General features: G+C 28.7%; 3 protein-coding genes across 3 annotated transcripts; all 3 read right to left on the reverse strand.

Moving 5' to 3' along the window:
* Positions 1-394: 394 nt before the first annotated feature.
* On the reverse strand, positions 395-3253 carry PGO_130760 (small subunit rRNA processing factor; the record flags this gene model as incomplete). Its single annotated transcript, XM_028689592.1, has 1 exon — positions 395-3253. The coding sequence occupies one exon, from the start codon at positions 3251-3253 to the stop codon at positions 395-397; it is 2859 nt and encodes a 952-aa protein (XP_028545393.1).
* Positions 3254-5384: 2131 nt separating this feature from the next.
* On the reverse strand, positions 5385-10673 carry PGO_130770 (hypothetical protein; the record flags this gene model as incomplete). Its single annotated transcript, XM_028689593.1, has 1 exon — positions 5385-10673. One exon carries the CDS (start codon positions 10671-10673, stop codon positions 5385-5387), a length of 5289 nt encoding a protein of 1762 aa, XP_028545394.1.
* A 6746-nt stretch (positions 10674-17419) lies between these two features.
* PGO_130780 (hypothetical protein, conserved) lies at positions 17420-19129 on the reverse strand (the record flags this gene model as incomplete). The annotated part of the gene is made up of 6 exons (XM_028689594.1): positions 17420-17433; positions 18087-18111; positions 18374-18418; positions 18550-18601; positions 18719-18792; positions 19001-19129. The coding sequence occupies 6 exons, from the start codon at positions 19127-19129 to the stop codon at positions 17420-17422; spliced, it is 339 nt and encodes a 112-aa protein (XP_028545395.1).
* Positions 19130-19401: the final 272 nt, after the last annotated feature.

Genomic DNA, 19401 nt, shown 5'->3' on the forward strand with positions numbered 1-19401 from the left:
CACAAGAGAAAAAAAAAAAAAAAAAGTTTCGTATGCTATAAACCCATGGAACAATATTTTGAGCACTAATATTTATGTATTATTTTTTTTTCGCACAAATGCATAATGCGTTGGGGGAGGAGGAAAAAAAAAAAAAATTAAACTGATTGCAATAAAAGGGAAAAGAAAATATATACATATAAACATATGCGTGTATATGTGTACATAAAACAAAAGGTAATATTAAGCAGCTCATATATGTATAAGTACATGTTGCGTTTTCACCTTTTTTTGTATTCTCAAGGGTATGCTTCTTAATATATTTGCGTCGAGTCAAATATTTTGCATGCTGTTCAAATATAATTCGTGTAATTTATATCCATAATAGTGTATCCTTTTTGCATGTTAATCTCATTTAGAGCTTCTTTTGAAGAATGTCTTCATTAAATTTGGTTTTCTTAAAGTTCGGATTTGTTATATCCAAATTAAAATCTTTATTTTTGTATATATCTGCAAATCTTCTATCAATTTGATGACTATCATTTACTTTTTCGGAGAAATTTTCTCCGTTATTTTTTAACATAACATCTTTTTTTCTTTTATTTGTCTTTTTGGTTATTATTTTCTTTATTTCTTCATCTTTTTTTTTTAGTGATTCTAAATAAGCCTTTTTCTTTAATTTCTTTTTCTGCCTTACTCTATCAAGATATTTATCCCATGGATTTTTCTTTTCTTCTTTTTGATCATTATTTTTTAACATATTTTTGAAAACTTGTACAACTTCATTATCTTTGTCACTATCTTCTTCAGATTCTGGGATTCGTCCTTTCTTTTTTTGTTTCTTCTTTTCTTTTGTTTTTTTACAGAGACTCATAGCTAATTCATTGGAATTACCTTCATCTTCATTTATATTAGAACTATATTTTTCTTCTTTCAACAAATTTATTATTTTGTCCTTGTTTGCAAAATCTTCTTCGATTTCGTTGAAATATATTGAAAAGTTTATTTTATCATCATCTTCATATGTATTTTTGCTACTACTATTTAGTAGTTCAATATTATTCTCTACTTTATGTACGTCTTCTGTATCATCTTCACTTAATAAATCGCCTAAAAGCAATTTTCTAATATTTTCTCTATTATATTTTTCCTTTTTTTTAAATGAAACACCATTCTTGTTATCATCATCCTCCTTTTCTTCCTCATCACTGCTAGATGATGAATTGGCTAAATATTCCTTTAAGTCTAGTTCTCTTAATTTTTCTTCACTAAATCTTGTTGATAACAGTTTTTTCCTTTTTGGATTTTCATCCCATGTTGGCTTGACGTGTGTGTGTTTCAAAGCTGTACTCACGGTATAATGGAATTGATAATTTTCTGGAATTTTATCACAAAACTCCTTTATTTTATACTCATCAAGAGAACAATTATCATTAATTATTCTAAGATCTAAATAATTAATGCAGAAATCTGCATCCATATCATTTAATTCTTCATATAAAAATTCTACTATTTCTTTATTATAACATTCCACTACAGCAAAATAATATCTTGAGCGTTGAATTTGATACAGTCTAATTTTTTCATTTTCTTCTTCCTCGTCATCGGTATTACTGGTGTGTAACAGGCCACGATTATTTTTGTTCTTTTTAATTTTGTCCTTAGAAGATTTCTTCACCTTTTCCTTTTTCTTCTTAGGATGTTCATCATCCTTAATGTTAATGTCATCATCTGTGCAGCTGTCATTATTTGCACTTTCTTCATCGTCTAGGTTACTATCATCATCTGGGTTGCTATTATCTGTGCTATATACATTATCTGCACTTTCATCATCCTCTCCATTACTGCCACCTTTTGCATAGTTGTTACCCTCTGTATTACTATCATCCTCTCCATTACTGCCATCCTCTGCATTGCTGTTACTCTCTGTATTACTATCACCCTCTACATTACTGTCATCGTCTGTGTTTTGGATATCATGTTCACTTTCGTTATCATCTGAGCTAGATCCATGACCTCCTTCGTCACACGAAGAGTGTGAACCCTCATCAATGTCTTCGTTATGTAGGTAATCTAGACAATTGTTTCTCCTATATACAGCATCTTCGTTTTTCCTTCTTAATTTTAAAATATCCAAATTTATTTTTGGTCCATATTTTTTCTCTTGCTTGAGCTTCTTTTCCCCATATTTGGAGGTGTATATGGTGACTTTTTTCACTGCTCTACTCCTATTATAATCTATGTTTTTTTTTTTCCTTTTTTCGAAATTATAATATGATTCAAAGAGATAGAAAATGTCGGCACTGCAAATGTTGTCCCAGTCACAACCTAGTACTGTAAAACGGCTGGTCACATCAAAGGTCATTTTAATATTTTCTTTGATTCTTTTATACTTGGCATATTTCTGTTTGTCATTTTTAGTACCATTTTTTTCCTTCTTAAAGTGAGTTTTTTTCGTTTTGTTAAGTTTTTCACTTAAAATTTTACGTTTTTTCTGTTTGTCCATTTTTTTGGACTTTCTTTTAACACGGGGATTACTTATATCGTCGTTGCTTCCGTGGTCACTTTCTTCACAGCTATGTTCACCACTTTTTTCGTCACTCGATTGGTCAACCATTTTATTGTTTTTTTTTATATCAATTTTATCGCATCTTTTACCTTTTTTATCCTTTTTCCATTTCTTCCCTTGACCATCTCGATTTATACTGGCCTCCTTTTTTTCCTTTGCATCCAACTTCTCTTCACTACGATCGCAAATACTTTTCTTTCTTAATTTTTTGTTCTTACTCTTTAAATCAAAGACACTACTTTGCATTAATTCTGTGCTGTTTTCCTCTTCACTACTATAATTTTTAGTTGAATGAATAAAATTATCTTCACCATTAACTCTCCTGTTATTTTCATTTTCCTCTTCTTCCTCTTCCTCTTCTTCATTTTTCATGTTTTTAATTTTTTTCCTTGGGGGTACTATAATCGTATAGTCTTTTGTCTCATCCGAATTGGTACAATTAGCACATTCATTTATTTTATTAATCTCTTTTTTTATAGCCATTTCGTTATCATTTTCATCTTGTCTTTTCAAATATTCCTTGCTCTTGTGTATCTGATGATGTAATTTATTTTCAGAATCCTTATGCTTTATTTCTTTTTTCCTGCTACACGTGCTTTTTTTATCATTTTCATCAGAATTTTCACCATTTCCCAACGTTCCACGCTCTATCCATTTTTCCATATTTAAAATGCTGTCATTTATTTTAATTGAATTATCATTCATTTTTTTATATAGCTCAAATTGTTTTCCCCTTGTGCATTTCTTGTTCACACGTTCTATATATTTATTCGTTGCGTAACGATTTGGGAATTATTTCTTCACATGCATAAACACGAGCCTTTCTGGTGCTATTACTGCTTACTCAAAAGGTATATAAACCTATATACATATATGTATGTATATATATATATATATATATGTATACAAATATGTGCACTAAACACAAAAGCATAGCGCGATGTTAATTCAGGAAATGGAAGCAACAATTACTCACGTATTTGCTTGCTCCTTTATGTGTACATATGTATTGCATACATACATACACTAAAAAAATACATACTTCCCTAGTGAAAAAGCGCGCCTTTATGTGTTCCGTGCTATTTTATGTAGTTAAAAAATTGGGGTATAACTGGTTCGTGAGCAGCATTTGTGCATATTTTTCTCCTCTTAGGAGGGTAGGTACGCGATTCGCTTAAGAACAATCAATTGGTATATTAATTTGTAGCTAAAATATACATTATATGTACGAATGAAAATTTACTAAAGCAATGATGTTTGGGGAAAAATAAATAATGTAATACCAAAACGATACAATTTTTTACTTATGGGAAGTTTCAAGGAGAGGAAGAGGTGGGAAAGGCACCTCTATAAATTTTATTATTTTCAAGACGTTTAACTAAAATTGTGCAAGCATACAATTATAATCGCCTGTTTTAATTTTCTCAAATAAAACTTCAATAAGGCGAATTTACAATGAAAAAGAAAAAAAAAAAAAAAAAATGACATAAATTGCCAAAAACGTAAACGTTATATATAGAATGTAATAAGGAAACGGGGCGTACTCATAGCGTTTGCAATTTAAAAAGGAAATAGTAGTAAAAGTATACATTTATACGTAAAATTCCAAATATATGTGAACATCTGTTTTAACGTAATAAGTATATATATATATATATATATATATATATATATATATATATTTTGTATATATCATATATGCATTATATGTACATGATATGTACTTAATTATATACATATTATATGCACTATACATACTTTATATTATACATATTTATTCATTTACATTTTTACTCACATAACCTTTGCATATATATGAATATGCAAGTGGCGTACATGGAATTCTATTTATTTAACAATTTTATTTACAACCATTTCACAAGAAAATATGCTATTTTATGAAAAAAAGAAAAAAAGTACTAAAAAGTGAGCTTTTGCAAGGGGAAAAAAAAAAAAAAAAAGATTTGCTCAAGATTTGATGCTGCTTCCACTCAATGAACTTTACATAATATTTAACATACTCTAAGTGCAAGCGTAACGCACCTAAAATGCTGTTATTGTGTAATACAATCCTCTAAAAAGTGGTCTTTTTAATTCATCAGTATGAACTTTTTCCTCGGGAAGCCTTTTTTTCCAGCACAGAACAAAATAGCCACTTTGTAAAACCCATTTATACCCGTCTTACCCTTTTAACTTGTTTTTAACTTTTGCTCAAAATAGGAATTTGAATTCAATGTAAAAGGAAATAAACAAAAAAAAAAAAAAAAAAAAAAAATTATGGTGAATATTTAACTTTTTTCTCAAGTGAAATATTAAGAACGCTTAAAAGCGAAGAACAGGTTAATGAATGTATTGGCAACATTCCTTCAATTAAAAAAGTGTGAAAAGGAATCAGTGCAGGACCTATGACATTTGTAAAGCATTTAAAAGGGGATTACAAACAGATGATGCTGTTAAACTGAAAATATGATGAATTATGCACAGTTCATTTGTTAGTATCCTTATTAATGTAACTTAAATAAGAGAGCTTTTTTTTTTCTTTTTTTGTTTTTATATAAAAAAATACTTGTTAATTTATTGTTACAGTGGTTAAAATGGATGAAATATTAATGTACATAAGAACTATATGTACCGATTTTATCTGGGACATAATGCTATCGTAGAAAAATGCTAAAAAAAATACTCATAAAATATGGAACACTATACAGCAGCACATAAGTACACATATATATGTACATCTGTGTATGTGTGTGGGGATTAATTACATACACTTACACAAATACACACAAACAGGAGTATAAACAGGAGAGCAAACACAAACACTGAATATATTCTTTTATGACTCTTTCGAGTTAGTTGGATCCATGTCCAAGTTGTTCTGTGTAATATGAAAGTTATTCAATACATAATTCTTTTTATGAAATTTGTTCTTTCGAAATGCATTAAAATGGTTAACTTGTTTTAATTCCTTATTCTGCACATAGTTCAATTTACTCGTTAGACAATTGCACATAAGATTGCAGTTGTATCTACAACTGTGCTGTGATTTATGTAGTGGATATGGATACCCTTTATTCATTATATTATTTTTATAGTAATTGTTATGTGTCTTGAAATGTGTTTTATTGTTCATATTTTCCGTTATACTATTTCTAAAATTGTAGCTCAAATTTCCGCTTATGTTTCCACCGTAATTTAAGTTTATTCTATTTCTTGCGTGCTGAGCAAAGCATATCTTGCAACCTCTAGGGCCTCTGACAAAAAACATTTGATTATTATTTTTTTCATGAATCTCATTTCTGGTACTGTGGTTGCTCCTGTTCAAGTGACGTATTTGTGCATTGTTATAATTCAAATTATGCATCTGGGCATAGCTTTTTTGGCTTCCTGTGTTCAGATTTTCATTCTCATAATTGTTCGTGCGTGTCCTCAATATAATATCTTGGTGGGGGTTACCTGAATGTTTAAAATAAGTAGTCAATTTTCCGTTTCTTTTTGTGCTGAAATCAAATACTTCTCTTTCTCTTTTGAAAACCCTTTTTAATGAATTATCATCCTGAAGAATATATTTGTGAATAAAACTATTATTTCTATATTGATTTCTGTGGGCTCGTGAAGCAACTATTTGCTGGTAGTGAACCATATTGTCCCTGTGCTGATGGAATTTGTGATTACGCGAATTGATTTGATGTGCATCTACGCAATGTTCGTTTCCACGGTCCAAATTTCTGTGATACAGATTCTTTCTACAATTATATAACTCATTATTGAATGCATTTTTTATATTAATGGGGGATTTAAAAGTCATGTTACTGTTATATTTTTCTGCGTTGAATGTGTCCAGTCTTTTTACATTCATGTTATATGTGTCCATAAATCCATAATTTGTGTTATGGTATGTATTCGTAATCTCTTCATTTGCATAACATTCCCTTTTATTATGTAACTGTTTTATAGGTGCAATCATATAATCATTGGTGAAATTTCCAAAATTGTTCATATTGGAAAGAAGCTCATTCCTGTAATTCATTTGAGGATTGTATGGTAAATTTTCACTCCTCTTTTCTACGTTTTTCATGTTACAGTCAAAATCATGGTTGTTACAGTTGGTTCTACAATGCATCATCTTATTATTCCATATTTTGTTATGTAAATAAATATTATTCTTTTGAAATTTCGAAAACATATTTCTTCTTTTTTCTGTATTATTATAGGATTTTCTTTCTATCTCTGTTTGATCTTGTGCTTTCATTATAAGTGGAACTAATTCCAATACTCCATCATTTTCTGTAATTTCTTTCACATAGCTGTGTGAACTGTTTGCTAATTCTTGAGAGTAAATGTTTATTCTCTTCTCATCTGCGTTATTATTTTTGTTATCGTTTATTAAATTATCATGATTCCTCAACAGTCCTTGATTGAATTTTCTAATGACATATTTGTTATATCTATTTGTGCCTTTATTTTCTATATTTGAATCTATTTCTGTTATTTTTTTCTTTTTCAAACATAAACTGTTCAATTGTCCATGTGAATTACTTGGAATACCACTATAAATAGGACATCTGCTTTTGAAGTAGCCAAAATTTATTCTCACATAATCCAACTTATCAGTTTGAACTTCCTCATCCTTTGTAGTTACAATCGAAAATTTTTTCATTTTCTTTTGAATAGCAGCAGCAGTAGTATTAATAGTTTTATTCGCGTCTATAATATGTTCTTGTAGTTTTTGCAGCTCTTGTAGTTTCTGTAGCCATCGTTCTTCTTGTTTATCAATATTAGTGGAAATATTTATTCTTCCCATGTCTTTATTTTCCCTATAGTATGCTCTTGAACAGCTAAAATTCACATCCTTACCTAATTTTTGTGCAACTCTTATTTTGTTATACATCAAAATATTATTCATGTTGATTCTTGGATGATATCCTTGGAATATGTTCCTACTTATTCCTTTTTCCATTCGATATTTTTTTTGTTCTTCATAATATGAGATTGGAGCTTCAAAAGAGTAATACCTGGATGGATTTTGAGGAGTAGAAGATAAAAAAATATATGAATTATTCTGCAATGAAAAAGATCCATTGCTAACTGTACAAGCATTGATAAATCGAGAATTTGATACATTCCTGTGATTCATTTCTTCTTTACCCTTTTCGACTAGACTTTCATTTTTGCTTATGTAGCTACTTCCCTTGGAGTAATTGTCCGTATCACTTTCTTCAATCTCAGAACTATCGAAACATCCTTCAGCCTTATTTTTTGAAGATGAGTCACTATTAATGCAGCTACTTGGGTTGTTATGTCCCTGGTTTATTTGATTTTCTCGATTGGTATTATCACCGTGGTTGGTATTTTCTCCTCCGCTAGTATTGCATCTCTTCATAGAGACTCCCTCAATTTTATCATAGCCAGCATTCCCACTTTTCAAGTTGTTTGCAAATTCCTCCTTTTTAATCGTGTTCAAAATGTTGGAAATCAATTCCTCATTATCGTCCCATTTTAACCTATTCATATGGGATCTATTTATAATATTCATATTTGTGCACTCAAAAGAGTTATCTCTCGATGTGTTAATCCGTTTAGATGCTGAAAAAACGCATTTGTTTTCATTTTTCATTTTACTGTTGGTACATACGAAATCATTCGTAATAATTTTTCTCTCGCCTTCTTCTCTATATGTCTGAGGAATATTCGAGTTGTCTGTTCTATATCCCAAATTGAGGACCTCTGAATATATGCACCCCTTTTTTATTTTGTAAAAAAGGGCACATGCCATGCATTCTCCATCTATAGATACGTGTCTGACCGGAACATCAACATTTACGGAATTTTCCATAAGTTCCTTATTTTTGTGTATTTTCTTGGTTTCTTCTGTTTTCTCCTTTTCCACAAGTTCTTCACTTTTGACCCTTTTCTCGAATTCCTCATCCCCATACTCCTCCATTTCTGTACTACTCAAACTTTCAGAACTTTCAAAACCCTCACAATTTCCAACAGTTTCTAAATTTTTTGCAATTAATTCTTTCTCAGATAATACATTTTTTTCATTGCTTGTTAGGGAAATATCTGTTCGCACCTCTGTTTCATTTTTCACGACACCTTTGCTGGCAAGGTTACTTAGATTCTTGACATATAATATTTCATTTGCATTTTTTATCTTTGAATCATGGTTTCTTTCTTCCTGAAAATCTTCCTCATCATTTCTGTCTCTACCAAGTATATTTGATCCATGATTTTCTTCATGTAGATGTTTTCTTTCCATTTGCATGTTCTCTTTATGAATTTTTAGCTCATTTAGTATGTTCTCATCTTCATTTCTCGTGTAGTTGCTTTGGTTCTGAGACATTTTTCTTTTCCTCTCTTCTTCCATATGATTCGAGTTGTCCATTTTGTTCACATGGTATATTTTGTTAGTGTGTTGCCTTTTCTTTATATGATGCATTTTGTTTATCTGATTCATTTTGTTTATATGGTGCATTTTGTTTATCTGGTACATTTGGCACATTCTGTGCATTCTGCACATTCTATAAATTTTATATGCATGCTTCATTTTGTCTATTTCGTGTATTTTGTCAATTTGATACTTTTCCTCCGTTTCGTCACTTTCATCCATTTCTTCAATTTCATCCATTTCTTCAATTTCATCCATTTCTTCAATTTCATCCATTTCTTCAATTTCATCCATTTCTTCAATTTCATCCATTTCTTCAATTTCATCCATTTCTTCAATTTCATCCATTTCTTCAGTCTCTTCCGTTTCGACTGCTTCAATGATATCGTCCGTATCGTTCCTTTCATCCTTTTCCCTCATTTCCTTCATTTTTACCACATTCTCCATTTCCTCCCTTCTTTGCTGCTCATTCTGTTCATCATTTTCTCTTTCCATTTGTTCTTCTCTCTTTGGATCGTGCATCGGAATATAACTAAAGCCATGGTAATATGTTCTTTTTGGTCTTTTCTTATATATACTATCTATGTCGTTTGGCACATCTATGTCAATGGAATAATGGGGTTGGTCATTTTTTCTTCGGTTTCTTGCTCCTGTGTGCTTTTCCTTCTCTCCTTTGTCATTATATACCTCTTCTCCAAAAGTTTCATACCTATTAGTTGGTCTCTTCACGATATCCAGCTCGATATTAGATTCCTCACCACCTTTTGTATTTGGCTTGACTGTATCGATCATTTGGAGATTCTTCATCTGCTGATTTTGGATCACATGGTTCATTTCCTCCTCATTCAGGTTAAGATGCATGAGGTTTAATTGATACGGTTTCAACTGACTCAAATTCACGTAATTCTTCCCTTTCCCAAGTTCAGAACATAAGAGATCTATTTTCACATGTTCCATAGAATTACATTTGTTATTCGTGGGGTTTTGTGAATTTCCTAATTCATTCATACTGTCCCCATTTTGGTTTGCTTCATTACATCTAAGTGATTTTTCAATCTCCTCATCAACTCCAATGTACTTGAATAACATATCTGTGTTTTTCCTCATTTCTGAATTTTTTAATACATCTAATAATTTCTCATTATTACTAATGTGATAATATCTGCCTGTTAAATTATTTCCATAACTAATTAAAGCTGCTTTTTCTGGGTTGTCCCTACTCATTAAAACGTGTTCAATCATACTTAATATGCTTTTTACATCACCATCTTTTGAATATTTATTATATATGCCATTATCTGGATTCAGGTATATGTTAATCAGAACAATATCATTCTTATAATAGATACTTTTATTAGTTTCACCACAATTCTCTCTTTTGTTATGATTTTCATTTATATTTTTTTTCTCGTACATGTTAGCAGCGTTCTGTATGTATTCACCTACATTTTTCTCCAAATCGCCATTGTACAGGTTAACAATCCCAATAATACCACTTTGATCTACATTATAATTAAAGCACTTCAGGATTGTGTTCCTTCTAAAATCACCTTCATTGACATTTCTATTAAAATTATCTTGGTCTCTTATTCCACTTGCATTTCTCTGGCTCTCTTTACCCACAGAATTGCTCTGATTGGTATTTCCTCTACTATCACAAGTATTCACAACACTTATCCGCTCGTCATGTTTCTCAAGGTCCATATTTTTCAAAAAATAATTTTCCTCTTTCATTTTTCTGTTCAATGTTTTGTGTATATATATGTATAGCTGTTTCAGTATCTGTTGTAAAAAAAAAAAAAAAAAAAAAAAAAAATTTATAGAACAAATTTAGATGTCCTACAATATCCCTCCCACAACGTTGCTTATACAAGTAGAAAAATAAAATAAAAATCTTTTTAATTAATTCGATTATAGTAATTCAAATGTATTTTCTTTGTATAATACTAATTGGGAAAATATGAAAAAAAGCGTAAAAGTAAATATATAAGTAAATATCTACGTAAACATATAAGTAAATGTATATGTAATTATACGGATACATATGCAGATGTATATAAATATATTTATGTATATGTGAGTGTTTTTTAGTTTCAATGCAGTTTACGCTCAATATTAAGTACACATTCATGTTCAATAAATTTAATTTAAATTTTGACCTTACTTTTGGTGGCAATTTTATTTTCAATTTTGGTATAAATTTTTGTTTCAATTTTAGTTTCAGTTTTGAAATTAACTAAGTTTGGAGTTTTCATCTATTTAAGCCATCTAAAACAGGTTTCGCATGTATTTTCCACCTCGGTTCTTTTATGACCACAAAATATACCGTAAATGTAGTACTCATTAAGTGCTTTTTAGCCATAAATTATTGTAGACGATGAGTATTAACATATGTGCACATGCATACCTGCATGTATGTGGCCCCGTTTTTATTTCATTGCATATTTTCACTAATGGTCTACTTTTTATAGTGACTCTACTATTATAACCTTTTTTTTTTTTTCTTTTTTTTTTTTTTTTTTTTTTTTTGTGTGGGGGTATCCTTGCATATAAATCCACTATATATGATGTTGGTTGCACTAAATGTGTTTTTGTCAACATATATTTCATTCTCTTGCATATAAAATATTTTTTTGCTTTTTCCCTTCTGCAGTTCAAGAATAACATTTTTCAAAAATGTACTTCACATTTATATCAATATAGTACTCTATAAACCTTTTTCTTCATTTAATTTTCTTTTTTTTAACCTCAAATGATATTAAAAAAGCTATAGGAGATAGTTTGCAAGTAATTTTTTTCTTGGTCCTTTTATTATGCGGCTCCTGCCTCTACACAACGTGGTTGTAGATGATTTTTTCAAATGTGTATATTCGGAATAGAAAAATTAAAGGATTTCTCAATGCACCATGCTCAGTTCGTTAAAATTACTAATTCGTACAGGCATCCACTCATTAACCACTTTCATACACTTGCTCATATGTTGAATCCCATAGAAATGAGGAGGAAAACCTTAAAAACGAGAAACGTAAGTGCCCATTTCCATTGTCTTCTCGGTTTATTAATGAATTGCTTATTTTTTGGGGCTATGGTACAGCAATGGAAGGGGCTGGGGGACATATTTCTGCATGGAAATAAGCTTTGCGCTTGTGTGTTTTTTTTTTTTTTTTTTTTATTTATTTTATTCATTTTCCTTTTGAACAAACATTAGTATTCCCCATGGGGCAAATTTTGGAGTGGTACACATAGCCACCCCTTCGATCTCTCTGAATTGCTTCAAATGCAATAGTCATATTATCAATAGAAATTTTGTTAACCCCTTAAAATGCTCCATAATTACAAATAAATGAATCTACCATTGTGTATTGCACCTTTATGGATATTCTTTGTGAAGTGCGAAATGGTAATTAGATGCATTAATAGATTCTCTATTTAGTTTTTTTCATTGCAACCATGATTTTCGAAAAAACCTCCTACGTGGCCACTTTTGTTGTTGTATTTTCAACTGCTTATGGAAAATCTCTGCAGAATGGTATAACTCTTATTTCCAAATATTTTGAAATGAATAAAGTATATGTTTATACACATAAATATATATATATATATATATATATATATGTACATATAGCTTCGTTTAATTAACCGACAAATTAATTTTGCCCTTTTCATCACCTCTTAAGTTATATATAATCTCCATTTCTCATAGTGTATATAAAAAAAAAAAAAAAAAAAAAAAAATTGTTTTTCCCATTTGCCATTTTCTGAGTAATTATAATTCAACAAATAAGCTTCTTCTCCTTATGACTTCTTAATGTTACAAATTCAACCAAACTAGGTCAACATTTACTCAAGGTTAATACATTTATTTGGTTCCATCATAAGCTCACTTAATTTTTAAGATAGGATTCAACACCTTTTATCTTGCAACTCGAATGTTTTATTTTATTTTATTATATATTTTTTTTCTCCTTTTTGATATTTCACTACATGATAGTTAACATTTCAATAACTTTATATGTCCCCTAGCAATTCACAAACTTTCAACAAATTAGAATTAATCACATGAAAAATGTTATGGGGGATCTGCAATTGTTTGGAAGATCCTACACGAATGTTATTTGGACTTAAGATTTCAATATGAAAAAGTCTATTAAATCATCTTATTTGCATACTTTTTTACCATAAATATAAGTTCCATAAAATGTGAATGAATTTTTTTTTACTAAATCCTGTTAACTATTTAAAAAAAAAAAAAAAGATTGTACTTGTATTTACTGATACGTATAGAATGTATTAACACAAGGTGGATGCTCATTTTTTCTTCCTTAATTGTGACATTCATTATATATAAAGAAAAACTTTTAAACTAAAGAAGAATTTATTTAAATATGCGTGAGGGACATCATTAAAAGTATTTTTTACGAAAAAGAGGCACTTGTTAAGATGAAATAAATGGATGCTTCTTCACTGCTAATATGAAGTGCCATATCCTTAATTGTGTTTTCTGAGCAGTAACATATATGGACACTACCATTAAGATAACCTTTCTCATAATCCTTTTTAATTTAAAAAAAATTTCAATTAATTTTATTTCGATTCGAATCGTGATTTGATGAGAAAATTATAATGCGTAAGCTTCTATTATTTATGTTTTAATTTTATTTTCCTTTCCACCATATCATACAGATGGTCTATTTCACTTCACAAAACGTACTACATCATGAATACATAAGCAGGTATTGAAATTAATTCCTTCCTACGTATTACAAGTTTCTCAAATCTTCATACTTTTCTGTAGATGAAACATTTTGTATAAAACTACTAGTGTAGTATTTAGCATATTATAAACAGCATGCACCAACACAATAATGGAATATACTATGTTCCATAATTTTTTTTTTTTTTTTTTTTTTTGATATTGCTTCTTATGTCTAACAAATTATTAAGGATCCTTCGAGCTCTGATAAAAAATGTGTGTGGATTTAATCCCATAAAGTTGTATATACCATGCTTATTGAAACGTTTTTCGTTATGCTATTTTTATTTCTCCTCCCATTCGCTGCTTGAAGAAAAATTCACTTATAAAATAAAAAAAAAAAAAATTACACAAACAAAACAAAAATGACTTAAAAACAAGCCGTTAAAGGTGAACACCATAGTCATTACGTATTTTGCAAAGAAAGCATATGTATGTCTGATATTTAAAATTTCGCGTGTGATGTTCTTTTCATCATGCTCATACTTCTATTAATAATTGTAATACTATTGTTTCAATATTTTTTTTCTTTTATCAAAGCAATGTCAACTGAAAGGATATGTATTAACAAGTACATAAATAAAAAAAAAAAAAAATGTTATGCAGCCTGTTTATATCCATAAGAAAAATTTAAGAAAAGGCATAAATTTTCATTTCTTACATTTCTTACTCATATTACATCAACTGTTCCATTCGAATAGAAAAAACGGTTACAGCTTTCCATATAGAATCTTAGATTTAATCTAATGTTGGTCCTACTTTTATGCGTTCGTAAAATTTGGTTAGTTGTATAGAAGTGGAAATTGCACATGCATACATATGTATATATATATATATATACGATAAAAAACAAGTATTGAACATGTTATAGTATAATTTTCATTCATTTTTTTTTTTTTTTTCAAGGTAAATAAGGTCCACATTACATACATAAAAGATTAAGAATAGATATCGCCCTAACAAACTGATTGTATATTTTGTTACATATATTAGCCTTTACTGTTTATACATATTAAAAATATATATGTATATAAATACTCAATATACATGTGCACATTTTGCACGTATTAAAATGTGAACATTAGTTATACGCAAAGGGAAAAGAAGTGTGTGAAAGTGAGACGCTTGAAGAGTAGTACTACTTGTGGCACATTATTAAGTTCATAATGGTATTACTTAACATATTTTAAAAATTATATACATGCTTAAAAAGAAGGAAAATAAAACAGCATACAAACAACGCAATGGCAGTAAAGTTTCCAATAAGGGGTCGAAAACACATTATGAACCCTTAAACGAATTCACGTAAAAAGTTCCATTAAAATGTAAATAATATTTTCAATGTATAAATAAAATAACGGTATTTGTGTAATTCGTTTATTTCATATTCGTGCAGCACACTTGAAAAGTATAGAACTAACGTTTGACAGTATATATATGCGATTTCATTTGCATCTATCACCACACACTTTTGTTGGTGTAATGCAACAAATGAAAAATACTTAATTTACACCATGGAAGAGCTTACACATAATGATAAATGTTTTTTTTTTTTCACTACAAAAAACTTAACACATAATAAAATTAACAAAAAAAAATGACATGTTTTGTAAAAAAAAAAAAATTACACTTCATGTGTCAACCCTTCCTTTTTTAACTTGAGGGAAATTAAATTCTTCATTATGTTTTAAGGAAAAAAACACACAACAATTTAGGTGTCAAAAAAAAAAAAAAAAAAAAAAAATTCAACCACATAAATTACTTCGTAAAAGATTGTCATCATTTATGCTAAGATCTAACAATACATACACGAAATACTATTTTATTGCATATTTAATACACATGTGTGCAAATAAAAATGTGTATGTATGTATGTATGCATTGGTAAACATATGAACTCAAAGTGTATTCATTATTCTTTTTCAAATTTCAAAAAATGAACTAGTAAACCTTATAGAGGGGTTTGGATAATAATGTTTAAGAAATTCCACGTGACAAAGATAATTCATCTTTTTTATTTTATATAAATTTTTTCTATTGAAAGTGTTTTGTGAAGTATCCATAAATTTGATGTTTAAATTTGGCACAATTTCTTAACTGTCTTATCATAAATGTTAATTGGGATTTCCCTTGAATGTGCAAAAAGAATATGTAAAATTTTGTTACATATGCGTTTTATAAAAAATGTAATGAGAATTTTTATTTTCAGAAATTAAAAGGTCCTGTCGTCCGTGCCACAAAAAGTGTACACACGCAAGGGTACACACATAGTACATTGATGTGTACAATATATGCGATTTAAATTTTTTTCTAATATATTCAAACCAAACTTATTTTTTGTAATGCTTGCATCTATAAGGTCAAAAAAAAAAAAAAAGTGGCGCATTTATCGAGAAAACAGCTCACGAAACATATATGCATCGTCATGAGATGAACTCCCTTCGCGCATACAGAGTGTGTGTAATTGTATATCCTTTTAAAACCATTTTTTATTTTCTGATTTTCACAGTTAAAATTTGCACTACTATTTTTTCTTACATATATGAATAAGCATAGAACACATTTTGTTTAGAATTTTTGGTGTAAACTCCAAATGTTCTTTAATACAATTGGTTGTTTGCCTCTCCTGATAAAGAACTAAATAGGAAGGAGTGTGAGGCATATTTGCAAATATCCATGTAAAAACATGTAGGAGAATGTGAAAAAATATATATCAGTGAAAGATAAGCTTTAAGAAAAAAAAAAAAAAAAAACATACATGCCTATATATTAGACGCTATTACCTCAAGAATAAAAAAAAAAGGAAAAAGAAAATTATGTTCATATAATCCTCTTAAATGTTTTTTCCCCGTTTTGAATAAATACAAGAAAGCAAAATGAGCAAATACGCTTTTAAAGTTTTTGGCGATGCTTAATGTGCATTAAATAAAAAAAGGTGTCCTATGTAATTCTCATCCTTACACTTAAAATAAGGTTCTTATTCTACATTCCATTTTGCGCTCTTTTACATGAAATGTGTACAAATCTGTTATATGAAACAAATTTCAGACTATATATTTTTTTTTTCCTTTTTAATGTTTCTTTAATAACTTAAAGAAAAATGCGTTAATATATATATATTTTTTTTTTTTTTTTTGTTCCTGAAAACCTACTGATGTCAATTTTGCTTATTTTTTCGTACTTCAGTTTAATATATATATTTAGCCAAGTATTTCCACACTACCAAAAGGTTTAAATAATGTGTAGACCCATAACATTTTTTAGTATACTTGTCCTTAAATATTTAGTTGTGACAAAGCATCACGGTGTGAATAATGTCTTTCTTGCCTTTTCATGAGAAATGTCCATGCAAATGTTAACTAAAGTTATGATTTGTGCATGATTTGTGCATAATTTACGCAGAGTTTGCGTATTATTTGTGTTCAGTTCTCATAAAACAATAAGAAAAAAAAAAAAAAAAAAAAAATTAACACATCATCTGTACATTTGACAAAGTTTTGAGTGTTTTTTTGTTCCTTTTTATATTAAAAAACAAATGCTAGAAATAATGCCGACGTTGATAAAACGTAACATAATAAAAGACTGATAAACGTATGCAACAAATTGAGTATACAAACATAAGTGTCTTTCCTTTTTACTTTCAATTGTTGCCAGCATTAAATGATACCGTATATCCTATAAACGATTATCCAAAAAAAAGAACTTTTTACTTTCTTCATAGTGAGGATTATCCACTTAGATCTGTAGTTAAGAAAAACAAGGCAGAAATGAATATAAACGGTGCTCGAAAAATGTTTTTTCATATAAAATTTTATGTAACAATGACAGAATATTTTTTACTTCTATGTTGATATATGTATATGTACATTTGTGTGTACACATGAAAATTAAACAAAAGGATGTCTTATTTTGTTAAATCACAAACGGTAGACATCGTGCACATATTAATTAATGTACTTTATCAAGTAAATAGGAATTAACGAAAATAGGGAAACTCACAATTTGTTAAATGTATTCTCAATCAAAAAATAAAATTTTTTCTTTTTTTTTCTTTTTATTATTATATCCCAAATGTCCCAAAAAAGTTAAATAAAAAACAAATAAACTTAAATGTAAGGTTTATTCCTTTTTTAAAAATTACAAAAGCTTACACAAAATACACATTTACTAAAAACTTACGCATAAAAATTGATATGTATATAAATTGTGGCTATTTATAATTGAAACACATATATACTCTCATGTGTTAATCCCATTTCGAGAAAACAAATTATATATGGCAGTATTTTTTATTTTTTTGTATTTGTCAACTTGAATGATAGATGCAACTATGCAATATTTTTATTAGATCAAAAATTATTTTGCATTGTCTTTTTAATAAGTTGTGGACGTACCCATTAGTGACTCAATTTGTTCTTTCTGTAAATTAAAACAAAAAAGAAAATATGTTAAAAATTGGGTATGGAAATTTTAGTTATGAGAAAAATGCGCATAGAAATGTAAACATATAAACGTCAATTTGATCTACAGATCCTTATATAACACTTTGATAAGCCCTTCATTCGATAACAAAACGCATTTTTGAGGAGACACATATATATAATTTGTGCATGTATGCATATTTGTAGAAGCAAAAAAAATAAAATTATAAGAAAAAATACGAATGGCATCTAATGTTTACTTGTTTTTTGGAATAATCCATGAAATATTTATTCCTTGCCAAATTCTGCATTTTTCCGCAAAAAGTTAAAAAATGTACTTCGGGCGTATATATGAAAATAAGCATACAATTCGTAAATACAATATATTTTGAGAAACAATAATAAACGCATTATATGCCCCTCAGAAATTTTAAACCTTTCTAAAATAATTATGAACTTTATTTTGCTCCATTTTTCTATTGTTTTCTCTAAGGAATAAAAGTATGAATTAAATGTTGTATTTCCCAAGTTTCACATGAAAAAAAAGAGTTACGAATTATAATGTTATCAGAATGAACGAATAGTTCATTTTTTATGCCTTTAACATTTCTTTTACTAAATCTTCGTTTATAATTGACTCGGTGTAATAAACATTAATGGTCGGGTAAGGCGGTTCATTCTGCAATTTGATGGTATATAGTAATAATGAATCGTATTTTTTAATTAGTAAAAAGTGAGAAAAAAAAAAAAAAAAAAAGACACAGTTGAATGGACTGTATATTTGTCTAAAAAGCAAAGAAAGCACAAAGAGGAAGAGTGGGAACAATAGATCTCCTTCCAATGTAGATTAGAAGTAGGATAAAAGGAAAACATATGTTACACTTTACCATGTCTCTATCTATTTGAACAAAAATGCCTTTCTTAGGTTGAATTTTTCCATTTTGATTCCTTAATGTTAGACTTAATTTGACAGCAAGCAGAAGGAGAAAAATTACAAGTATAGGTTTGTTTGTCATTTTTTTTTTTTTTTTTTTTTTTTTGGAACATTTGTCATTACATTATTAAAATATAAAAAAAAAGAAAAAAACTGACACAGTGTGTTTTAAATGGATTCGTATGCAGAGTTTAACTACATTAAATAGCAACAATATTGAGATATTCAACATTATAAGAAAAATTGCTTGTTCTCATTTTAACAATGCTAAAAGGAAAGAAGTTCACGCATCGGTAAATCAACACAAGTGTATATACCCCATTTATCCCTAAATCAAAGACAATTATTTTTTTT

The sequence above is a fragment of the Plasmodium gonderi genome (assembly GCF_002157705.1).
Source record: "Plasmodium gonderi DNA, contig: Chr13, whole genome shotgun sequence".
NCBI lineage: Eukaryota > Apicomplexa > Aconoidasida > Haemosporida > Plasmodiidae > Plasmodium > Plasmodium gonderi.